Source organism: Schistocerca serialis, chromosome 4 (genome assembly GCF_023864345.2).
Source record: "Schistocerca serialis cubense isolate TAMUIC-IGC-003099 chromosome 4, iqSchSeri2.2, whole genome shotgun sequence".
Classification (NCBI taxonomy): domain Eukaryota; kingdom Metazoa; phylum Arthropoda; class Insecta; order Orthoptera; family Acrididae; genus Schistocerca; species Schistocerca serialis.
The window spans coordinates 602,608,140-602,633,521 of record NC_064641.1 but is presented as its reverse complement, the minus strand read 5'-3'; the positions used below and the strand labels follow the sequence as shown (position 1 = coordinate 602,633,521).

The 25,382-nt window shown below is 44.5% G+C and overlaps 1 protein-coding gene across 2 annotated transcripts in view; it reads right to left on the bottom strand.

Annotated features, from left to right (window-relative positions):
- LOC126475389 (F-box/LRR-repeat protein 2) overlaps window positions 1-25,382 on the bottom strand; it is a 710,612-nt gene that overhangs the window by 336,559 nt on the left and 348,671 nt on the right. Inside the window, exon 1 of one of the 2 annotated variants that reach the window (XM_050103217.1) lies at window positions 11,612-11,768. The exons of the other annotated variant lie outside the window; for it this stretch is intronic. Within the exon in view, the coding sequence (XP_049959174.1) occupies window positions 11,612-11,707 (96 nt within the window). The 5' untranslated portion in view covers window positions 11,708-11,768. Of the gene's footprint in view, window positions 1-11,611; window positions 11,769-25,382 lie in introns of those variants that run through there. 2 annotated transcript variants of the gene reach the window in all.

Genomic DNA, 25,382 nt, shown 5'->3' with positions numbered 1-25,382 from the left:
TTGTTATGGCTCAGATCAGACCAGCAAAGAAAAAAGTATCCCGATATTGTTTCAGACAATGAGAATATTGACTTTGTGCTATTCCTGTTTTGCACTATGGCACACAGATGAAATATGTGACTGGATTGTGGAATTTTTTGTAGGACGAATCAGCATGTTATCTTGGACGGAGAGTTATCGATAGATGTATACTCCAGGAAAACGTGTTAGGTCTCTTGCTGTTCTTGCTGTAACTTGCGAACAATATTAATAGTAACCTCAGACTTTTCGCAGATGATGCAGTTATCTGCAATACCGACGTTATACAAATATTCAGTCAGATCTTGATAAGGTTTGAAAGTGGTGTAATAATTGGCAGATTGCTTTAAATGTTCAAAAATGTAAAGTTGTGCACTTCACAAAAAAAGACGTAGTACCCTATGAATATAATATCAGTACTTTACAGTTGGAATTTGTAAAATACAAATACTTGGGTGTAACATTTAGTAGGGACATGATGTGGAACAATCACTGAGGCTCTGTCGTGAGTAAAGCAGGGAGAAGACTTCCGTTTCTTGGTAGAATGTTAGGGAAATGCAGTCAGTCTACAAAGGAGATCGGTTACATATCACTCGTGAGACCCATCCTAGACTATTGCTCAAGTCTGTGGCACCCATATCAAATGGAACCGGGAGGGGTATTGAACGTAAACAGGGAAGGGCAGTACGAATGGTCACAGTTTTGTTTGACTCTCGGGAGAATGTCACCGAGATGTTGAAAGAACTAAAGTGGCACACTCTCGAAGATAGACAGAAAGTACCCCGAGAAAGTCTACGAAAACAGTTTCAAGAACCGCCTTTAAATGGTGACTCTAGGAATATAATACAACCCCCTACAGGCGCAGTGGTTAGCACACTGGACTCGCATTCGGGAGGACGACGGTTCAATCCCGTCTCCGGCCATCCTGATTTAGGTTTTCCGTGATTTCCCTAAATCGTTTCAGGCAAATGCCGGGATGGTTCCTTTGAAAGGGCACGGCCGATTTCCTTCCCACTCCTTCCCTAATCCGAGCTTGCGCTCCGTCTCTAATGACCTCGTTGTCGACGGGACGTTAAACACTAACCACCAACCAACAACCCCCTACATATAGGGATCATGAGTGTAACATTAGATTAATTACAGCATGCACAGAGGCATTTAAACAACCACTTTCCCGCGCCTCGTACGTGAATGGAAAGGGAAAAAGCTTCAATAGCCCATACAGCTGGACGTACCCTCTGTCATGCACTTCTCGGTGGTTCGCAGAGTGTAGATGTAGATCCATATGTAGATACAAAATACAGTTATTAAAATTTGTGCCTCTGACTTCCTTGTAAAGTCGCGTTGATTTCAATAAACGAACAGTCGATCTAAATGGTTATGAGGATTTATCAGAAATAGGAAGTGAATTCTTGGCAGTATGACATGGGTGGAAGGTGGCAAAGTCAAAGTTTGTCCTGGGCCTCAATCACCCTAGTTACGCGTCTGTTGCAACACTGAATAATTCGTAAATTCCGAGTGTTTCTGCAGCTGCTCCCGAGCTTCGTGTTATTGGTTGGTTTTTGCCGCTTTCCATCTCCCGCGGCAGGAATCAAGGCCGAGTGCCGCAGCCGCTCTTAATTTACCCATCTTTGTTCGCAAATAAAAGCGCCGCGGATGCCGCGGCTGTGTGTGTGTGCCAACTGTGTCCCTCTTTCCCGCCTGGCACCCAACAGCGCCACCTGCGCCGCCAATCCACTGCTTGCGCTCTTCAGCGTCACATATCTCGAGGAATGTGCACGTGCTCTGCACTCGACTCGCATCCTGTCCTTCGATATTCATCAGTCCGGCCTTTCCAAATATTGCTGAGTGACTAACGCTCTCCATCACGCTCGAGTGCTACTGCGAGAGCCGGCCGTTGTGGCCGAGCGGTTCTAAGCGCTTCAGTCCGGAACCACGTTGCTGCTACGGTCGCAGTTTCGAATCCTGCCTCGGGCCTGGATGTGTGTGCTGTCCTTAGGTTAGTTGGGTTTAAGTAGTTCTAAGTTCTAGGTGACTGATGACCTCAGATGTTAAGACCCATAGTTCTCAGAGCCATTTGAACCATTTGAGCTACTGCGAACAAAATCACACAGTGTAATAAACACCATTTGGAAAAAGATAATAAATAAAAAATTTAATTAAACATTAATGTACAACATGAACATGAACTCGAGTGACAAAATTTAGGAAGTTGTTCTTTGCTATTTTTCGAATATTTTGAGGTAATGGACAGCGAGGTGAAGCAAAGCTAATGCAGTGAGCGCTCAGCTACGATCTACTCTCTTCTGCAAGAAGGAAGTCAGTACCAAGACTAAGTTATCTGTGCACCGTTCAATCTTTCGACCAACTTTGTTGTATGGGAGCGAAAGCTGGGTGGATTCAGGTTACCTTATCAATAAGGTTGAGGTTACGGATATGAAAGTAGCTAGGATGATTGCAGGTACTAGTAGATGGGAACAATGGCAGGAGAGTGTCCACAATGAGGAAATCAAAGAAAAACTGGGAATGAACTCTATATATTTAGCAGTCAGGGCGAACAGGCTTAGATGGTGGGGTTATGTTACACGCATGGGAGAAGCAAGGTTACGCAAGAGACTCATGGGTTCAGCAGTAGAGGGTAGGAAGATTCGGGGTAGACCAAGGAGAAGGTACCTGGATTTGGTTAAGAATGATTTTGAAGTAATAGGCTTAACATCAGAAGAGGCACCAATATTAGCCCTGAATAGGGAATTTTATAAGGGGGACTATGCTCCAGACTGAACGCTGAAAGGCATAATCAATCTTAAATGATGATGATGATGAATGGACAGTAGCTCGCTGCAGATTAATTGCATTTTTTTGGTTTCTTTCCTCTTCACCTTTGTATTTATTCTCCACTGAAAATATCTGCACGACAGTAAATATCGACGGTATGCGCCGTATCTCTTATTTGGAAACAAACTTTTCCCATTCGCTCACGCTATTAGCTGAACCACCCAGATAGCCGCAAGCATTGGCACATCGTCCCGGAATCCAGAGAGGCGAAACGGCCGCGAACTGAATCCGTCCAGTAGAGAGTTGTAAAACTACCGTAAGCTACCGTAGACTGTCGTACGTAAGCGTAGATTACGGTAGTTTTTCTAGTAGCCTTGGTCAGTTAAGTAAGGAACCGCTTTGCTTGTACATAAGATGTGTTGCATACCTATCGGGCGTCACCTCATTTCGATCTCTTTGTTTGCATGTGCAATCAGTGTCTTACTAGATTCCCCTTGCTACCCGAAGCAGTGGACCGTCTAGAAACTGAGTGAGGGCAAAGAAAGGGCTGCAAAACCCATGGAACATTTTTGTTCTACGTTGTTGTCTTCGTGTCTCATACTTAAAAATAAATACTATTAATAGGAAAGCCAACGGGCTTGCTGTAGTAGTAACTCCGTTTCCCGGCAGATCACCGAAGTTAAGCGCTCTCAGGCTTGGCTAGCACTTGGTTGGGTCACTGCCCGGATCAGCAGAGTGCTGTTGGCAACCGGGGTTCACTCAGCCCTTGTGAGGCACGTGGAGAAACTACTAGATTGAGAAATATCGGCATCGTTGGCGAATACTGACAACGGCTGAGAGAGCGGTGTGCTGACCACGTGCCTGTCTGTATCAACATTGGGGATGCCTAAGAGCTGATGATGACATGGCGGCCGATCGGTACCATTGAGCCTTCAAGGCCTGTTCGGATGGTGTTTCTTTATTATTACTAGCAAAACTGAAATTGTTAATGTTAAATCGAGGTTTTATTCGAAAATTGTTGATTTTTTATGAGAAATAAAGCGATGTTTTAGTAGAAATGAGAAAAAAAACCAGATTTACTATACAGCGCTAGGAAACGCAATTTCCTCAAAAAAAATATGAAACTGAGAGAACACCACAAAACAGAAGCACATCAAACATCGCTTCTGTACTCCGTGGAACAACTTTTGTTCTATCAGTAATAACAGGAAACTCTTGCCTTTGATTATGATGAAGAGTGCTCTATTAAGCACAAAATAACAATAATAATTACATACATTTTTTTATGTCTGCGCATGCAAACTGTACTTGAAACGAAAGCAATTGCTTCGGTTACATAAAAGCACAGAATTTACGCGAGCAACTAATTTTTATTACTTATAAAACGCAATAAACGTTCTGTACGGATATAACATGCGTAATTGACTAAAACTGAACGACGTGTGGTTCTAATTGCGTGCAAAACAAACAAAAAAAGCAAAGGGGATTCGTAGGCTCCCAGTTGCTCTCACACATTCATTTATTTCTTTGCATACCAATGCTATCAATACTTCCCATAATCCTAAAATTCCTACGACATTTATGCAGCACACCGAAACTACAGAACCGTAGTTTGGATAGAGCGCTACTCTTATCCAACAAATCAAAGACGAGGACCGGTGTGCCGGAGTGCCAGTCAGCCTGCATGGGGTTTTTAGGCAGTTCGCCACATCCGACTAAGCGAATAACGGGCTGGTATCCACATCCCGTTTCAGTTGCACGATTAGCAAAACTTTCGAAAACATTCTCGTATGTTCACACGGATAACATTAGACGCAGACAGATGAAGTACACAGATTCTGTCCCTGAGGGTAGAGGGGTGGTGACAGGAAGGGCATCTGGCTACTCTCTACGACTAACCGCAGAGTAATACGTCGATACCATGAAGATACAGGGTAAGGCCGGGAGTAAGAAAGAAGCTGCTGACAACAGAAAGGCCCAGTCTACTCTTCTCCCTCAAACCGCAGTGAGGATTTGGCTCTGAGCACTATGGGACTCAACTGCTGTGGTCATAAGTCCCCTAGAACTCAGAACTACTTAAACCTAACTAACCTAAGGACATCACACACATCCATGGCCGAGGCAGGATTCGAACCTGCGACCGTAGCGGTCGTGCGGTTCCAGACTGTAGCGCCTTTAACCGCTCGGTCACTCCGGCCGGCGGTGAGGATTTCTCGGTTCTTTCCCGGCAGTGTTAGTTTCACGATACCATTGATACATAAGCCTTATGGAACGGTTTAATGACACTGAGTTGACCGATTCGTATCTCGTGAACCAGTTTACTGCATGCAACGGAAGACCGGCAAAACAACTCTATGGTGATTTGTTCCTGCAGGGACGACAACAGCATCGCAGTGCCTTTGCATCTGTCCATATGCACCTACTCACTGTTTAGTGCTGCACGTTTTCATGATTGCATAATTTATTACAAGCTGCTTCACAGAAAGAAAGGTAACTGAGGTAACAAATAGAATAAACAATCATCACATTGCTTCTCTGAAACGAACCATTGAAGACCGTGGGGCTCTTATATCAAAACACTCACGTCTGAAAATATACCTGACCAACTTCTGAAATTTTGTCGTTCGAAGTCCAGTTTACACAGTATTTTCCTACACGTTTACATTTGGAGCTACTAATCTAGATTAATTTCAAAATTTAAAACGATGTTCTTTCTGCTAGTAAGACAAGTAATGCGTTGTTTCCCACATTGTCAAGTTGTAGGTAATTAATATTAATTGTAACTTCCAAGATGTCATGAAACAGATTTTAAAATACTGTAAGGTTGTAAAACGAAGGCCTTCACGACCGGATGACATAGCTGCTGGTAAACTTTTCGGGATATAAGCATCAGGATGATTTTAATACGAAAGAGGAGGCAATGAAACTTAGCGACATATGGACAGTAGCACTGCAGAATCGCTAGACAATTTTATCTTTGACAAGACGACAATCGACAGTTAATTTTTATCTTTGACAAGTATTATCCCTTCGACCACGCCCCTGTTCCTACAGTATATATGTCGCTCGTGGACGTCCGACCGGTCATTCGGCAAGACTTAGAGGGGGAGCGCCTCTGAGGATGTCCAGCGCAATGCTGGACGAAACGTCAGCAACAGAAGAGTTTCTTGGACCACGTCCTCGCATCCCAAGAGGTTTACCAGCAGCTACTGTAAGCTTGCTCATGAACATTCAATTTTTTTTTTTTGTGAAGTTCTTTATTGTTTCTTGTCATGACGCGTTTCGGGGTTATCAAATGGTTCAAATGGCTCTGAGCACTGTGCGACTTAACTTCTGAGGTCATCAGTCGCCTAGAACTTAAAACTACTTAAACCTAAGTAACCTAAGGACATCACACACATCCATGCCCGAGGCAGGATTCGAACCTGCGACCGTAGCGGTCGCTCGGTTCCAGACTGTAGTGCCTAGAACCGCTCGGGAACTCCGGCCGGCTTTCGGGGTTATCCCATCATTTGATGACAATAGAGTACATTTGTAGAACACGACTTTGACATACCAGCCGTGTATCGTCAACTGAAGCTTAAGCTTCATCAGTTAAAAACTTAATACCGACATAACGCTATATTTCATTGCACCTAGCTGGGCAAAATAGGCCACTAGTCAAATAGTGCAAACCTAGCCTTAAGCTTGTTAGATTGGCATTAAGTTTTTAACTGATCGAGTTTAAGATTCAACTGAAGATGCATGACCGGTATGTCAAAGTCGTGTTATACGTGTACTCTCTATGATCATCAGATGATGGGATGATCCCGAAAAGCGTATTGACACGAAACAATACGGAAATTCACGAAAAACCAGTGCATATTCACAAGCAACCTTGAAGCATTTTGAAATCTATTCCATATTTACGTTGACAGTGGTTTCATTTCTCTTAAAGGACTTTGAGTCCAACTTAGATCTCATGATATCTACCCTGAGAGAGCCACCTGGTTATTCTAATGCTGCTCACAATCAAAAGCTCTCTTAGAAGGAACATTAAATTTCCCATCGCCATGAAAGTTATAGGAGGCGGCACATCGGTTGAAATTGGACCAACCTGTGGCGAGAAATGACATTTTTGAAGAAACTGTCCTAAAGAAAAACATTAATTACGAAGTCCTTGAGAGGGTTGAAGCCCGAGCCTTCCCAATAGAAGTCCAGAGCTGTGGAAACAGTTAAGACAGTTATTTTATGGCATGAAATCAGCCAATTCTTGGAACGAGAAGCCAACACACTGGTGATTCATCGACGGTGTTGTTGTCTACATCATTTCTTGGAAAAAAAAACGCGTGCAACTAATGTATGTATTCAACAACAAATTTAATGTAAACATGAATAGCCGCTGAAGATGAACGTATCGGTTCAAAACCGCTAACGACGGCATTCGTGCAAGTAAATAGCATTTTAACAGTGGTTGTTTGTCGTTTCCTTCCCTGCAAGAATCAGCTTGTAGAAACTTTCTTCTTTGTACTTAGAACCAGGTAGTTTCCTTGCTGTGGAACTTAGAATTTCCTAATAAACTACTTATTTCCTAATTTGCCTAATCATTTTTTCCGGTGTTGCAGTAAACGGCATAATTTTGTGGTATCAGAATACATTCTTCAATTTTTTGGACGCAAATCAGTTATGTACAGTGGCACAGGGGAAGACAATAACAAATACAAATGCATTTGTTGTTGCCATCTCAGATGAATAGGACGATTGCTCCACTTGTAATTGCTACAAATAAGTTTTTATTGCGTGTTTCATGTGGATTAAAATATTCAATGCTTTGTATTTCAAAATTCGTGACAAATGAAATGTTTTAAGTGATTTTCGTACCAGATGATGACTTACAACCGAAATCCGTAGACTAATAAAAACCAGTTAATACAGTTCAGTGACATGAGGTTTTTGAAACATTTATCGATTGCTGAAAATTGCCTGAGAGAAAGCTATAAAATTTCATGTTAGTTATAGCTTTAGATTACTTATTGTGGTCATAGATAGGTACATAACTCAAGTTTGTGATACATGAAAAGGATTTTTCAGTAAGATACTTTTCATTAAAATATTATAAAAGAGAAAATAATTATCGCAGAGGTAAATATCTCAATTGTTTATCCATTTTTTCGAGTGCCGATGGAAGGAATATTTAACCGTTTGTTTTCAATGTAGAACTAGAATAACCATGTCAAAAATATAATAAAATTTTCTCTGTTAATATCAGTGTTTATTGTATTTTTCATTAAAAGACTCCAAAAAGGCTACAATCGTTTGCTTAAACATAAAAAGGGCTATTCCAAGAAAGTAAAGGACTAAAATCGATTTTATTAAACTTAAAAAAAAGTTAGCCCTAATAATAAACTCTCCAAGTCCGAGGACGACACGTGAACCATGTCCCTCAGCAGCTACATGTAAACAGTAAATTCTGGCGTGTAGCGTGTTAAAGAAGAATACAGGTTAAGTGCAAAAGAAATTTTCACTTTCAGAAATTTGAAGAAATGAAACGGTACAACTTATTCGCTTCAAACGTTGAGCTGTTAATAGAATATCTCTGGAACTTACTTTCTTACGTATGGGCAGAATTCGTTTGTTGGAAGTTGCCGCCGCCAGAGAGTGGTAGCGTAGAAAGTGGCAAGTACACCACGACAGATGCGCTGGTGTATCCTTCAGGATTTCGGAAAAGGGTCTTTGTTGTACCTGACGCTCACGACTTGATCAGCTTATTGATCTCTGTGGGCTTTACTGGGATGCTGCTATTTTCATTAAAATATTATAAAAGAGAAAATTATTGTCGCAGAGGTAAATATCTCAATTGTTTATCCATTTTTTCGAGTGCCGATGGAAGGAATATTTAACCGTTTGTTTTCAATGTAGAACTAGAATAACCATGTCAAAAATATAATAAAATTTTCTATGTTAATATCAGTGTTTATTGTATTTTTCATTAAAAGACTCCAAAAAGGCTACAATCGTTTGCTTGTTTACGAATCCACCCCTTCGCCTCAGATTATTCGTACGAGCCATAAAGGGAGACTCTTCTGTGTGGCTCCTAGTGAATGTGTGTGTAAAACACTACACTGTTTCGATTCTCTAAATTTTTGAAAGTGTTACGTTCTTTTGTGCTCACCCACTAGCTTGTTAACGAAGGGTGCGAGTGAAATTTGAACTCATTTAGAAGGGGACTTTATAGAAAACTCTATTTCTCAAATAAATTGCTTCTAACTAGGATAAAATTTTAAACTAGAAACCATGGTGGTTCTTTACACAGATTCGAAATCACCTCGTAAACGGCTGGCGGACCCATTTTTACACAAACAACAAAATTACTGGATGTTTCTAAGGAATTTGTTCATCACCTTTTCACTCGAGAACTCAGCAGCAGACGATTGCCGATGTCTCGCGATAGTCGCCACACAACTATCTTTGAGACAATAGCAATAATACGTATGGTGACTGTGACAAAATATCTTTGTCAAGGCTCACTTAAGCTTTAGGCCCCTAAAAGAAATGTGCTCCAGAGGTCGATAGTATCTTTGATTCGATGTAAGAGGTGGGCGAAGTCAGACTGCAGATAACAGATGGATTCAAGTATCTTTGTCGCTGCTGCGTGCTGGATGACAGACGGATGACCGATGACAGTGCCACTAAAGAGGAGTTGTTTAACAGTTTTGTAAAATTGTTTCACCAAAGTAGTCGAAGTAGATATTCCAGAATTCAAATCGAGAACAACTGCTAACAGGAGTGTCTTAGAAGTAGATATCCTTGGTGTAGTGCAGCAGCTTAAAGCACTTAATAAAGGCAAGACTCCCAATTTAGGTCGGCGACGATAAAATATTTTTACCTTCAGAGAGAAAGTTAGTGATTGAGATTTCGTGAAAAGATCTCGGCACAACGAAGAACCGCCTTTGTCTTAATCCTGTCTGATTATGCTGATACGATAGCCCCATACTTGCAATCATATACAACCGCTCGCTTGAAGAAAAATCCGTACCTAAAGACTGGAAAGCTGCAAAGGTCACACCAATATCCAAGAAGGGAAATAGAAGTAATCTGCTGAATTATAGGCCCATATCACTAATTTAGATTTGAAATAGCATTTTGGAAGATACACTGTGTAGGAACATTATAAATTATCTCGAGGGTAACGATCTATTGACACACAATCAGCATGGATTCAGAAAATATCATTCTTATCAAAATGTTCAAATGTGTGTGAAGTCTTACGGGACTGAACTGCTAAGGTCATCAGTCCCTAAGCTTACACACTACTTAACTTAAATTATCCTAAGGACAAACACACACACCCATTGCCCGAGGGAGCACTCGAACCTCCGCCGGAACCAGCCGCACAGTCCATGACTGCAGCGCCCCAGACCGTTCGGCTAATCCCGCACGGCTCATTCTTGTCAAAGAAGTAGCTCTTTATCCGCGTGAAGTAATAAATGCTACCGACAGGGGGATTGATTCCATACATCTAGATTTCCAGAAGGCTTTTGACACCTTACTGCTTTAGTTGTGTGATTGGATCCGAGATTTGCTCTCAGAAAGGCCACAGTACGTATAATTTGACGGAAAATCATCGAGTAAAACGGAAGTGATATCCGGCATTCCCTCTGCTCTTTCTATATTACATAAACGATTTAGGAGATAAACTCACCAGCGCCCTTAGATTCTTTGCAGATGGTGCTGTCATTTACCGTGTAGTAAAGTCATTAGAAGGTCAAAACCAATCGGAAAATCACTTAGACTCGATATCTGAATGGTGCGAAAAGTGGCAATTGTGTCTCAGTAAGGAAGAATGTGAGGTCATCCAGATGAGAACGAGAAGAAATCCGTTAAATTTCGATTACACGGCGAAGCACACAAATTTAAAGGCTGTGAATTCGACTAAATAGCTAGGAAATACAATTGCGAGCAACTTAAGTTGGAACAGTCACATAGCTAATGCTGCGGGGAAGGTGAACCAAAGAGTGTGTTTTATTCACAGAACAGTTAGAAATTGCAACAAATCCACTAAAGAGACTGCCTACACTGTGTTTAGCCATCCTCTGCTAGAGTTATGGCGTGCTCTATAGGATCTTTACCAGAAAGGATTGACAGAAGATATCGGAAAAGTTCAAAGAAGGGCAGCTGGTTTTGTATTATCGCGAAATAGGGGAGAGAGTGTCACGGATATGATGAGAGACTGCAGATGGCAATGATTAGGACAAAGGCGTTTTTCGTTGCGGCGAGATCTTTTCGCGAAATTTCAATCACTAACTGTCTCCTCTGAATATGAAAATATTTTATCGTCGCCAATTAACATATGGAGAAGTGATTATCACAATATAATAAGAGAAAGATTGTACAGAAATATTTAAGAGTCCCATTTTGGCACGCCCTGTTAGAGAGTGGAATGGTTGGGAAATAATCTGAAGATGGCTCGAGGAACCCTCTGCCAAGTCCCTTAAGTGTGAATTGTAGAGTAGTCATGTAGATGTAGAGGTTGTTCCAGAAATGTCACTTGATATTACACAGATGGTATTAAGCACAGCTTCGTGATAGACAGCAACTTGAGCGTTTGACTCGAGTGATCCAGTCTCGATGGTAGTGGTGGCTCCAGTCAGCCACAGAGGCTCCAGCTGGCGTCAGGTCGTGAGTAATGGCAGTCGCAGCTCCGTACGGGTTTGTGCGTGGCTTCCGCCGCGGCGCGTCCAATGCGCCGGTGAGGAAGGGAGGCTTTTCCCGGGGTCATGCGGGGCCGCGGTGAGGTGAGGTGTGGGGGGTGCAGCAGGGGGCGAGCGGCGAGCCGTACCGTCTTGGCGGCCCGGCGCACGCTGCCGCCGTCGTCGCGCGCCAGGCTGTCGGCGGTGGCGCCGATGTTGACGGAGAGCGTCCCCCACGAGTCCATGCTGGCGGGCGGGCGGCGCGCGGGCTACTGGCCGCCGCTGCGGCTATTGTCGGAGGGTTCGCCTCGCTCCGCCCGGCTCGGCTCGAGTCCCCTCCCTGGCCGCCACGGGCCGCGACGCCGCCGCGACGCCATTATGTTGTGTCCCCCAGTGGCCAGCCCCTTACCTGCCCCCTCCCCAACGAAGTAGCGACGTGTCAGTCATCCTACACTGGAGGCCATGGGGGGAAGGACATCAAATAACGGAATATTACTTACCATTAAACCGCAACCCCCATTTTTTACAAAATCGAGCTCCCACGTGTAAAGCATCCTATCTCACAAACTATGCCTCGTGAAGTGATATAATTTTACAGGTACATTCAGTGATATACGTAGTTATTGTCTGCAAAAAGTGTGCCGGCCGGTGTGGCTGTGCGGTTCTAGGCGCTTCAGTCTGGAACCGCGTGACGGCTACAGTCGCAGGTTCGAATCCTGCCTCGGGCATGGATGTGTGTGATGTCCTTAGGTTAGTTAGGTTTAAGTAATTCTAAGTTCTAGGGGACTGATGACCTCAGACGTTAAGTCCCATCGTGCTCAGAGCCAAAAAGTGTCACGAATAGAGTTAGTAGTAGAAACAGTAATATTCACTACTGCCCATTAAAATTGCTACACCAAGAAGAAATGCAGTGATAAACGGGTATTCATTGGACAAATATATTATACTAGAACTGACATTTGATTACATTTTCACGCAATGTGGGTGCATAGATCCTGAGAAATGTACCCAGAACAACCACCTCTGGCCGTAATAACGGCCTTGATACGCCTGGGCATTGAGTCAATCAAGGTTTGTATGGCGTGTACAGGTACAGCTGCCCATGCAGCTACAACACGATACCACAGTTCATCAAGAGTAGTGACTGGCGTATTGTGACGAGGCAGTTGCTCGGCCACCATTAACCAGACGTTTTCAATTGATGAGCGATATGGAGAATGTGCTGGCCAGGTCAGCAGTCGAACATTTTCTGTATCCAGAAAGGCCCATACAGGACCTGCAACATGCGTTCGTGCATTATCGTGCTGAAATGTAGGGTTTCGTAGGGATCGAATGAATGGTAGAGCCACGGGTCGTAATACATCTGAAATGTAACGTCCACTGTTGAAAGTGCCGTCAATGCGAACAAGAGGTGACCGAGACGTGTAACCAATGGCACCCCATACCATCACGCCGGATGATACGCCAGTATGGCGATGACGAATACACGCTTCCAATGTGAGTTCACCGCAATGTCGCCAAACACGGATGCGACCATCATGATGCTGTAAACAGAACCTGGATTCATCCGAAAAAATGACGTTTTGCCATTCGCGAACCCAGGTTCGTCGTTGAGTACACCATCGCAGGCGCTCCTGTCTGTGACGCAGCGTCAAGGGTAACCGCAGCCATGGTCTCCGAGCTGATAGTCCATGCTGCTGCAAACGTCGTCCAACTGTTCGTACAGATGGTTCTTGTCTTGCAAACGTCTCCATCTGTTGACTCAGGGATCGAGACGTGACTACACGATCCGTTACAGCCATGCGGATAAGATGCCTATCATCTCGACTGCTAGTGATACGAGGCCGTTGGGATCCATCACGGCGTTCCGTATTACCCTCCTGAACCCACAGATTCCATATTCTGCTAACAGTCATTGGATCTCGACCAACGCGAGCAGCAATGTCGCGATACGATCAACCGCAATCGTGATGGGCTACAATCCGATCTTTACCAAAGTCGGAAACGTGATGGAACGCTTTTCTATTCCTTACACGAGGCATCACAACAACGTTTCACCAGGCAACGTCGGTCAACTGCTGTTTGTGTATGAGAAATCTGTTCGAAACTTTCCTCATGTCAGCACATTGTAGGTGTCGCCACCGCCGCCAACCTTGTGTGAATGCTCTGAAAAGCTAATCATTTGCATATCACAGCATCTTCTTCCTCTCGGTTAAATTTCGCGTCTGTAGTACGTCATCTTCGTGGTGTAGCAATTTTAATGGCCAGTAGTGTATTAAAATGTACTGCACGATGCTGCAGGTTTACTGTATGAACAGTGAAATTGTAGTAATCAATAGATTTTTGGTTCATTGTTTTCGGGGACGATGTCAGCGATAAGTAGTTTCCCTAAGGTTTTGAAATTATTTGTAAAGTTTCTTGGAATTCGCTAAGCGTTCTCAGTTTCAAGTAGTCTAGATAATTTGCGCGCCGTCAGTTACGCTGTCTCAAAAATGGTTCAAATGGCTCTGAGCACTATGGGACTTAGCATCTGAGGTAATCAGTCCCCTAGAACTTAGAACTACATAAACCTAACCAACCTAAGGACAACACACACATCCATGCCCGAGGCAGGATTCGAACCTGCGACCGTAGTATTCGGGCGGTTCCACACTGAAGTGCCTAGAACCGCTCGTCCACCGCGGCCGGCCTACGCTGTCTCAAGACATATACAAGGTTTTTCACTTTATTACTTGACCTATTGTGTTTAACCTTTAAAGTAAGTTTAAACTGAGGTGACAAAAGTCATGAAAGACCTAATATCGCATCGGATCTCCTTTTGCCCGGCGTGGTGCAGCAACACGACGTGGCGTGGACACAACAAGCCGATGGAAGTCACCTGCACAAACATTTAGCCATGCTCCATAAATAGCCATCCATAATTGGGAACGTCTTGCCGCTGGAAGTTTTTGAGCACGAACTGACCTCCCGGTTATGCCCAATAAATGTTCGATGGGATCCATATCAAGCGATCTGGGTGACCAAATTATTCGCTCGAATTGTCCAGAATGCTTTTCAACCAAATTACAAACAATTCTGGCCTGATGACATGGGGCATTGTCATCCACAAAAATTCCATCGTCGCTTGGGAACATAAAGTCCATCAATGGCTGCAAATAGTCTTCAAGTAGCCGACCATAACCACTTCCAGTTAATGATTGGTTCAGTCGGACCAGAGAGCCGAGTCCATTCCATGTACTTGCACAGTGCCTTGTTGTCCGCCCCCGGAAGCTGAATGGTCAGCGCGACAGAATGTCAATCCTAGGGGCCCGGGTTCGATTCCAGGCTGGGTTGGAGATTTTCTCCGCTCAGGGATTGGGTGTTGTGTTGTCCTAATCATTTCATCCCCATTGACACGCAAGTCGCCGAAGTGGTGTCACATCGAAAGACGTGCACCCGGCGAACGGTCTACCCGACGGGAGGTCGTAGTCACACGACATTTATTGGAGTGCCTTGTTGACGACTTGGGTCCATGGCTTCGTGAGGTCCGCACCGCACTTGAGAACTACCCCTGCACTTGAGCACTACCCCCATCTCTTTCCAACTCAAATAGGGACTCACGTGACTAGGCCTCGGCTTTCCAATAGACTAACGTCCAATCGATATAGTCACGAGTCCAGGACAGACGCTTCAGACGTTAGCAGAGATATTCGCGTCGGTTGTCTGTTGTCATAGCCCATTAAACGAAATATCGCTGCGCTGTCCTAACGGATACGTTCCTCGTACGTCCCGCACTGATTTGGAAATTGGAAATTTGTGGTAAGTTCCTATGGGACCAAACTGCTGAAGTCATCGAACCCTAAGCTTACACACTGCTTAATCTAACTTATTACGCTAAGGTCAACAGACACACCCATGCCCGAGGGAGGACTCTAACCTCCGACGGGGGGAGCCACATTGAATTCTGCGGTTATTTCATATAGTATTGCAAGTCTGTTAGCAATGACAACGCAAACGCCTCTGCCATCGGTTGTTAAATGGAAGGCCGTCGGCCACTGGGTTGCCCGTGGTGAGGGGTAGACCTGAAATCTGGTAGTCTCGGCACACTCCTGACACTGTGCATCTCGGAATATTCAACTCGCTAACGATTTCCGAAATGGAATGTTCCTGGCGTCTAGCTTCAGCTACCATCCCGGGTTGAAAGTCTATTAATTCCTGTCGTGCGGCCAAAATCACGTCGAAAACCTTTTCACGTGAATCACCTGAGTGCAAATGACAGCTCCGCCAATGCACAAACCATTTTATACGAGGGCAGTTCAATAAGTAATGCAACACATTTTTTTCTGAAACAGGGGTTGTTTTATTCAGCATTGAAATACACCAGGTTATTCCCCAATCTTTTAGCTACTCAACACTATTTTTCAACGTAATCTCCATTCAATGCTACGGCCTTACGCCACCTTGAAATGAGGGCCTGTATGCCTGCACGGTACCATTCCACTGGTCGATGTCGGAGCCAACGTCGTACTGCATCAATAACTTCTTCATCATCCGCGTAGTGCCTCCCACGGATTGCGTCCTTCATTGGGCCAAACATACGGAAATCCGACGGTGCGAGATCGGGGCTGTAGGGTGCATGAGGAAGAACAGTCCACTGAAGTTTTGTGAGCTCCTCTCGGGTGCGAAGACTTGTGTGAGGTCTTGCGTTGTCATGAAGAAGGAGAAGTTCGTTCAGATTTTTGTGCCTACGAACACGCTGAAGTCGTTTCTTCAATTTCTGAAGAGTACCACAATACACTTCAGAGTTGATCGTTTGACCATGGGGAAGGACATCGAACAGAATAACCCCTTCAGCGTCCCAGAAGACTGTAACCATCACTTTACCGGCTGAGGGTATGGCTTTAAACTTTTTCTTGGTAGGGGAGTGGGTGTGGCGCCACTCCATTGATGCCGTTTTGTTTCAGGTTCGAAGTGATGAACCCATGTTTCATCGCCTGTAACAATCTTTGACAAGAAATTGTCACCCTCAGCCACATGACGAGCAAGCAATTCCGCACAGATGGTTCTCCTTTGCTCTTTATGGTGTTCGGTTAGACAACGAGGGACCCAGCGGGAACAAACCTTTGAATATCCCAACTGGTGAACAATTGTGACAGCACTACCAACAGAGATGTCAAGTTGAGCACTGAGTTGTTTGATGGTGATCCGTCGATCATCTCGAAAGAGTGTGTTCGCACGCTCCGCCATTGCAGGAGTCACAGCTGTGCACGGCCGGCCCGCACGCGGGAGATCAGACAGTCTTGCTTGACCTTGAGGCGATGATGACACACGCTTTGCCCAACGACTCACCGTGCTTTTGTCCACTGCCAGATCACCGTAGACATTCTGCAAGCGCCTATAAATATCTGAGATGCCCTGGTTTTCCGCCAAAAGAAACTCTATCACTGCCAGTTGTTTGCAACGCACATCCGTTACAGACGCCATTTTAACAGCTCTGTACAGCGCTGCCACCTGTCGGAAGTCAATGAAACTATACGAGACGAAGCGGGAATGTTTGAAAATATCCCACAAGAAATTTCCGGTTTTTTCAACCAAAATTGGCCGAGAAAAAAAATGTGTTGCATTACTTATTGAACTGCCCTCGTACTTTGTGTATGCGATACTGCCGCCATCTGTATATGTGCATATCGCCGTCCCATGAATTTCGTCCCCTCAGTTTATACCTCTTAATCACTAGACTGCAACAGCATTTTAAATTTCTATATGGAGTCAAAAACTTAACGAAATACTGAATATCAATTTTTTCCCACTGGAAGGCGTTAGATAGGCGACCTGCAACTGGTACTGTGGCCTGAGTTAGCCGTTGAGTAATACAGTTTGGGCATAAGCAGTATAGTAGGAAGAACACAGGGTTAAATTCTTAGTTCATTGACGGGTGTACAGGATGTGATATTAAGTACACACAGCTGCCACCTCTGGAAGCAGCAGTGGCTCTGCTCGGCTCAGCACTGAGTCGAACTGAGCTTCACTGACTAACACAGGTACGCTGTATATCCAATTTGAAGTATTGCCCTCGCTTCAGCAATACTTGCGACTGCCACTGTTCCAGTAAGACGGTCGAGAAAATGAGAAGGCCCACAGAAGAGCAGCACGATTCTTTATCGGTTCATTCAGTAAGCGCGATAGTGTCACGGAGATGCTCTGCCAATTCTAATGGCAAACGCTACAAGGGAGGCGTTCTGCGTCACTGTGTGGTTTTCTCTTAAAATTTCGAGAGTATAAACTCCAAGAAGAGCCAACCAATATTTTGCTTCCCTTATATATATCCCACGAAAAGATCATCAAGGTGAAATGAGAGAGATTTGAGCTCACGCGGAGGTTTGCCAGCAATCGGTCTTCCCACGGACCATACACTATTAGAAGAAGAAAGGGGGGAAGTGACACAGACTACCCTCTGCCACACACCGTCAGGTGGGTGACCCGGAGTATATGAATTTAAATGAAGATGTAAGTGCAGAACTCATCAAGTACAGTGTCTGGGGAATGGTGGCGTGCCTGCCGCTCAGTAACCCACGACCAGATATTTTCAGTAAGTGAAAGATCAGGAGAACGTGCTGGCCATTTCAACATTCGAACATCCTCTTCATCCGAGGTTGGTCAGGACAGCACCGGCAACAAGCGGTCTACCGTCATTTTCTTGAAAGGCAACCTCACGGACACCTCGAAGACAAGGCACAGTCACCAGCCTCAACGTTTCAGAAATATAACAGCTGCAGTCTAAATTATCGGGTATGCCAACCAGAGGTGATCGTGTTGCATATGCAGTTGTACCCTTACACCAAGTGCTGGACCCGTATGATGATGACGAATTAAGTCTGGCAAAGTTCGTTCTCCTCGGAGGCTTCAGAAACGGGTAGGGCCATCGTGATTCTGTATGCAAATCCGGAACTAGTTTGAAAAGGCAACGTGGTCTCGCTCATGTGTCGAATGTTGTCCTGTTGTCGTGGGATCCACCACAGCAGGTGCGCCTCTCTTTACTGCTGGGTGGAGGGATGCCACAACAATGGTCACCGTCCTGACAGTCGGTAGTGATCCAGACATCGCAGCACTGCGAATACGGACATTTGTCTTGCTGCAAAAACAAACAGCTCTATGTACGTGACGTGCCTATAAGGTCTTACACTTTCCACCTAACAATATGTCTGTCCCCCAGAGCGCTAGTACTGTGAGGCAGTTCCATCTTGTTGGCGTTCTGTATGGCCCTCCTTAACCCTTCGATTCAATATTTGCATGGCAGAAGTAGGATCTCCACTCACATGAGCAGCAATGTGTCGTAACGACGCAACAGCCTTGATACACCACGGTCCTGAAGCCGTCGTATCTAGACACGTCTTCATAGAAGGCTCTCTGTCTTACACGAGGAGTAAAACGAACTTCTTACAAACAACCAAAATTCAAATTATATTTCAGAATGAGAAACCTGCTGTATTATCTTTCCCTATACACGGAATATAGATGGCGTTACTTTTTATCGAATTGAGCTGAAGTATCAATCATTTTCATATCCACGTGTGTACTATACTTTGCCAATTTGACGTCTGTTGCATTCCGCATTATGGTGTCGCAATTTTCATGACCAGCAATGTAAATGTGGCTCTTTTGATTCAGGGCGATACCCTAAGACTCAAAGGATATGAAGTGGAAGCAGTACTTCAACAACGAGTAATATGGAGTTGTAGCGTACACTCCATGTTATTCGATTGGCACGTTCGACAAGAGCTAAAGGAAACCATGCACAAATCTGGAAAGAGGATTAAAATTCAGGGAGAAGAAATAAAAATTCTAAGGACTGCCGGTAATATTGCAATTCTTTTTCATATGGTAAAGGACCTGGAACAGCAGTTCAAATGGAAAGTGTCTAGTTAAGATGTTATAAGATGAACATCGACTAAACAGGGGTAATGTACTTCAGTATAATTAACTCATGTGACGTTCAAAGATTTACGTAAGACGCTAAAACTGGCGCTGCTTATGCAGCAAAGTATCTGATGATGATCGAAGTAGAGGGGATATAAAATGGAGACCGAAAACAGCAAAAAAAGCGTTTCTAAAAAATAGAAATTTGTTAATACGTAGTGCAAATTGAAGTGTTAGCAAGTCTTTTCTGAAAATGTTTGTCATGGTTACAGCCTTATATAGAAGTGAAACGTGTACGATGAATAGTCCAGGCAAGAAGAGAATAGAATCTTTTTAAATGTGGGGCTACAAAAGAATGCTGAAGAGTAGATGAGTATATCAGATAACTAATAAGGATGTGCAATCCAATTGGTGAAAAAGAAATTTACTATACAACTTGAATAAGGGAAGGGATCGATTGATTGGACGCCTCCTGCGGTATCAAGGGTTGGTCAATTTGGGTGGAAACTGTAGCAAGTAAAATCGCTGAGGGAGATCAAGGCTTGCAGAAGCAGGTTCAAATGAATGCAGGTTATATCTGTGATGCAGAGATGAAGAAAACTTCACATAACAGAAAGTTGTCGAGAGCTGCATCAAACCAGACTTCAGATGGAGGTCTACACCAATATCTATAGGACAAATACGAAAATCTTACAGAACACTTTTAGACTTATGTGTCCTTCTGAGAGCATAGGCTTCTGCGTCCATTGTCAACTTAAAACTTTTCCATGTTTCTCACCACGTCCTTATTTTGTTTCAACAGCGACGGTTTGACTGCTGTTGCAAGTGGTCTCCATCAGAATGGTCTATTTTCTACTGGGTCAGTCTTGCACAGTGCAATGTCAGTTTCTCCAGAGCGTGTGGCGAAGCAAGCTGGGATAATTTTATTTTCCCTCTTGTTTTGCCATCTGCCTCCTTAAATTCAATTATTTTCATTTTGAACTAATTATCATTAACATACGTGAATGTAATCTGCATTCCCATAAAAGAGAAAGGTTGGCCCTCAGTTGTAAAGAACATGACGCCAGAGCTAATTTTGTGCTTAGTTTTAGGTATGTAATTGATTTTCTAATTTATTTTGACTATTCCTAGTTAGTACCTTTTATTATACGCCGAAATCAGTAATTGCTTCGTAGCTTAAATTCTATTGTTGATGTATAAACAAATATAAATTCTGTACTAATTATAAACATTTGGAGGAACAACTAATAGTATTCTTAAAGGTTCTATTTGGCTCTATTTGAAAACGTGTTAGCAAAGCCAGCCCTTAATTAATTCCAAAGTAATTAACAGTTTTGTCAAAAGTATTGGTTATGTAATCATATATGTTAATTTCGTGATTTAAACAAAAAATATGAACTTTGTGGTTAGGTTTTTACTGCTCGTAGATGTTCAATAGTAAATTATTGTAGCAGTATGTGGAGGTTTGCCTGCAACCTATTAATGAGGCTTATCGAAAGATAAACAATAGTGCACTGGCCAAATAACTGTGTATTATTGGGGGGTTGCGAACTGTGAAATTAAAGTACTGTGAAACGCAACTGTGCACCTGTCGGCTACATTATTTACAGTAGTCAGTGTCGGAATTACAAATCTCACTTTTCAGCCAGCATAGCAACGCAGGACGTCGACACCGAGGACAATCAACGAAGAAACAAAATAGGCGAGCCGCTACAAACGTCAGTGAATTCTTTACTTTAGGCTTATCCAACGCTACCCAATGGGGCAAGGACGCCCCTGCCTGCCCCTCATCACACTCGTAGGCAAGCACAGGTAGTGCAGGGTACCTGCCAGGCTGTCCTGATAGCCCGCGTTTTGCCCAAGCGCCAATTGCCCGCATGTACTCGGCCAGTGGAGTACGATCGCATACTCTACAGCCCGGACGCAACACTGCCCGCCCGTCAGCCCGTTTGCCCACCCAAGCTCACCTGTACCCATGACAGACAGGCATGCGGGCTGGGTTTATTTAGACGGATGAAAGGATTTTAGAAGCAGGTACTATACACTGAGTGACAAAAGTCATGGGATACCTCCAAAAATCGTGTTGGACCTCCTTTTGCCGAGTGTAGTGCAGCAATCCGAAGAGGCATGAACACAAGAAGTCGTTGGAAGTTCCCTACAGAAATACTATATTCAGCCACACTCCCTCTATAGCCGCCCATAATTGCGAAAGTGATGCCAGTGCAGGATTCTGTGCACGAACTGACCTCTCTATTATGTCCCATATTTGTTTTTGGCACTCATGTCGGGTGATCTGTGATATTCACTCGAATTGTCCAGAATGTCGTTCAAACGAATCGCGAACAATTGTGGCCTAGTGATTTGGTACACTGTAATGCATAAAAATTCCGTTGTTGTTAGGGAACATCAAGTCTATGAATGGCTACAGGTGCCAAACGTAACTAGAGGACTTAGTCCATTCCATGAAAACACAGCCCATACCAGTACACAGGCACCACCATCTTGCACAGTGCCTTGGGTCCACGGCTCTCGTGGGCTGTGTGCCACACTCGAATCCTATCATCAGCTATTACCAAGAGAAATCGGGACTCATCTGACCAGGCCACGGTTTTCCAGTCGTCTAGAGTCCAACTGATGTCACGAACCCAGAAGAGGCGCTGCAGGCGATACCGTGGTCCTAGTAAAGCTACTTGCGTCGGTCGTCTGCTGCCATAGCCATTAACGCCAACGGCACTGTTCTAAAGGATACGTTCGTCACATGTCCCACATTGACTTCTGTGGCTATTTCACGCAGTGTTGCTCCTCCATTACCATCGACGACTCTAAGTAGAAGCCTTTGGCCACTGCGTTGTCCGTGGTGAGAGGTAACATCTGAAATTTGGTATTCTCAGCACGCTCTTCCGAAATGGAATATCCCATGCGTCTAGTTCCAATTACCATTCCACGTTCAAACTCTGTTAGTTCCCGTCGTGCGCCCATAACACATCGGAAACCTTTGCACTTGGATCCCCTGAGAACAAATGACAGCTCCGCCAAGCACTGCCCTTTTACACCTTGTGTAGTAGATGCTGCCGCTATCTACATGTGCATATCGCTATTCCATGACTTTGTCACCTCATTGTAATGTTTCATCGACAGTAGCTTTCAAATATGTCGTGACAAATGAATATTGTATGATACCAGGGCTTCGGCTAGTAATTTTCCTGCTTGTAGTGAGATGTCCATCATAACCATTACGCTATGTGAGCATGCTTCCTGACTTGATTGAAACGCACTGTCACGCATGTTTCCACTCTTTGGTTTCTGAACACTACTAATAGACGTTCTCGCCTGATATATTCGTTATGTCGCAGGTTCGGCACAGCTGGGCGGTTGCACTGATATCATTTCCTCATTGCATCTAAACTGATTTTATGTTTATCCATTGACTTCTCTTCAATGGTTTTAATTCATTTCAAAACAGTAATTTTTATTATGTACTGGCTTGTTCCTCATTAGGCGATTCCAGCCATGGTATAGCCTAATGAGGGGCAAGCCAATACAGGAACATAGTGTTTTTCTCCTACAGTGGCTTGTGGCAGCCAATAGAGCGCAGCAGGGAAGTGGATGATCCGTGTTGTCTTCACTCGGCTGCGGTGCGCGTGCGAGGGAGAGTGAATAAATTTCGCGGTCACGTGCTCGGCATGTGTGGCTAAACAGACTTCAAGCATGTGTGCCTGCTTGTGTATGGGATGCAGACCGTAGAGGTGCAAAACGCTTTCTTTACCCACTGCTACGCCCGCCCAGTTACCCGTGCGGTCTAACGCACGGCTTTCCCCATTGGGGAAGAGCGCCTGGTCCCCGGCACGAATCCACCCGGCGGACTTGTGTCGAGGTCCGGTGAGCCGGCCAGTCTGTGGATGGTTTTAGGTGGTTTTCCACCTGCCTCGGCGAATGTGGGCTGGTTCCCCTTATTCCGCCCCAGCTACACTATGTCGGAATTGCTGTGCAAACAAGTTCTCCACGTACGCGAACACCACCATTACTCTACCACGCAAACATAGGGGCTACACTCGTCTGGTGTGAGCCGTTCCCTGGGGGGAAAGGGGGGCGGGTCCACCTGCGGCCGAACCGCACAATAACCCTGAAAGAGTGGTTCTGTGTGGGGTGAATTGGACTGCGGTAGTCGTCGTGGGGTTGTGGACCACTGCGGCTGCGGCGGGGACGGAGCCTCTCCGTCGTTTCTAGGCCCCAGGTTAACATACAATACAAAACAACACAATACCCACTGCTACACCTCGCGCAGCGTTTTGAGGTGGCTATCGAACCTGAGGTTTGCTCTTGCCGAGTGCTCGCCCCCATGACGGCGCGTGAAAGAGCCGGCACTCGAGTGAAGCCGAAAATCGTGTAATGACAGATCAGAACTCCTCACGCGACCTCGCCACGCAGATACAGTGCTCTACCGGCCTAGACAACGCTGTGTACAAAGAGTACTTATCTACTGTTTACTGCAGGTACGTGGTGGGCAGCTTAGAAAGCGCTGTCGTTCTGTATGTCGCTCTGGTAGCAAAGAGAAAGGGAACCTGTATCTGTAGATACGATTTATTTTTACAGGCTACTTCACAATTTCAATCCACTATTCCACACTTCTTCTGAAATTACGTAACTTTCTCTTGAAAGTAAATGAAGGTAACCGTGTGATTACACGAGCCTCCTGGAACTGTACAGTTCTTTCCAAGTCATTGTGATCTTCCAGTACTGCTGTGTGATGTATTGTCCAAACATTTTTCCTTTTTGGGATTCCATTAGACATTGCTAACAGAAATGTCCATCTCACAAGTCTATAGTGTTCTGCACTCGTAGCTAACTTCATAGGGTTTTGACGTGTATAGTCTGTTGATTGCAACCTTAGTAAACCCTAGCACAGATAGTTACTTTATTATATTACGTTGACCCCCACTCGTTAGAGAATTTCCCCAGTAGAAGCCATCTTATGGTCCAACAGCACAAAGCTTCCTCAGTTCCCACGTCTCTAAACATAGTGGCGAAAGGCAGGTAACAAAATGCCATCTTGCTGCTCCTACTGGTGATTTTGCTCGTTACTGTCTCCAATTGCCCATTATTCGCCTGTAGCACACTACAACTATTTACAGAAGCACATAAAAATTCCGTTGACGCTTTACTAAGAGACAGCCTCCACTCCTTCCGGACTATGTAAGTGTAGACAAGATGTGGCTTGCATTCTAAGAAATAGTATCAGCGCTAATTGAGAGATTTATACCAAATAAATCAATGAAATATGGTACCGCTCACCCCGTGGTACACAAAACAGCACAGTTGCAGAAACAACAAAAAAAGAATGCAAAATCTTTGAGATGGATGATGTTTTGCTGGAGCTCAAAACTTAGCACGGACACCAGTGCTTGATGCTCTTGGCAGCTTCCGCAACGAAACCATACCTCGAACAATTACGGAAAATACAAAGAGATGCTCGTCTTACGTGTAATACACCAGCGGCAGACAGAATCAATATCTTCACTTCGTGATACAATGCTAATATTACCGATGACAGTGCTACTAAAGCAGAGTTACTAAACACCCTTTTTCCGAAATTCACCAAAGAAGACGAAGTAAATATTGCAGAACTCCAATGAGGAACACCTGCTGAGACGCGTAACTTACAAGTAGATATCCTAGGTGTAGCGAAGCAGTTCACATCATTTAATAAAGGAATTGTATGCCAATTAAGTTTCTTTCAGAGTATACTGATCAGTAGCTCCATACTTATCAATCATGTACAAGCCTCCCCCCCCCCCCCCCCGCCCTTTCGACCACAGATGCTGAAAACTTGCACAAGTCACACCAGTACCCAAAAAAGAGCCGGTCGTTGTGGCCGATCGGTTCTAGGCGCTTCGGTCTGGTACCGCGCGACCGCTACGGTCGCAGATTCGAATCCTGCCTCGGGCATGGATGTGTGTGATGTCATTAAGTTTAAGTAGTTCTAAGTTCTAGGGAACTGATGACCTCAGATGTTAAGTCCCATAG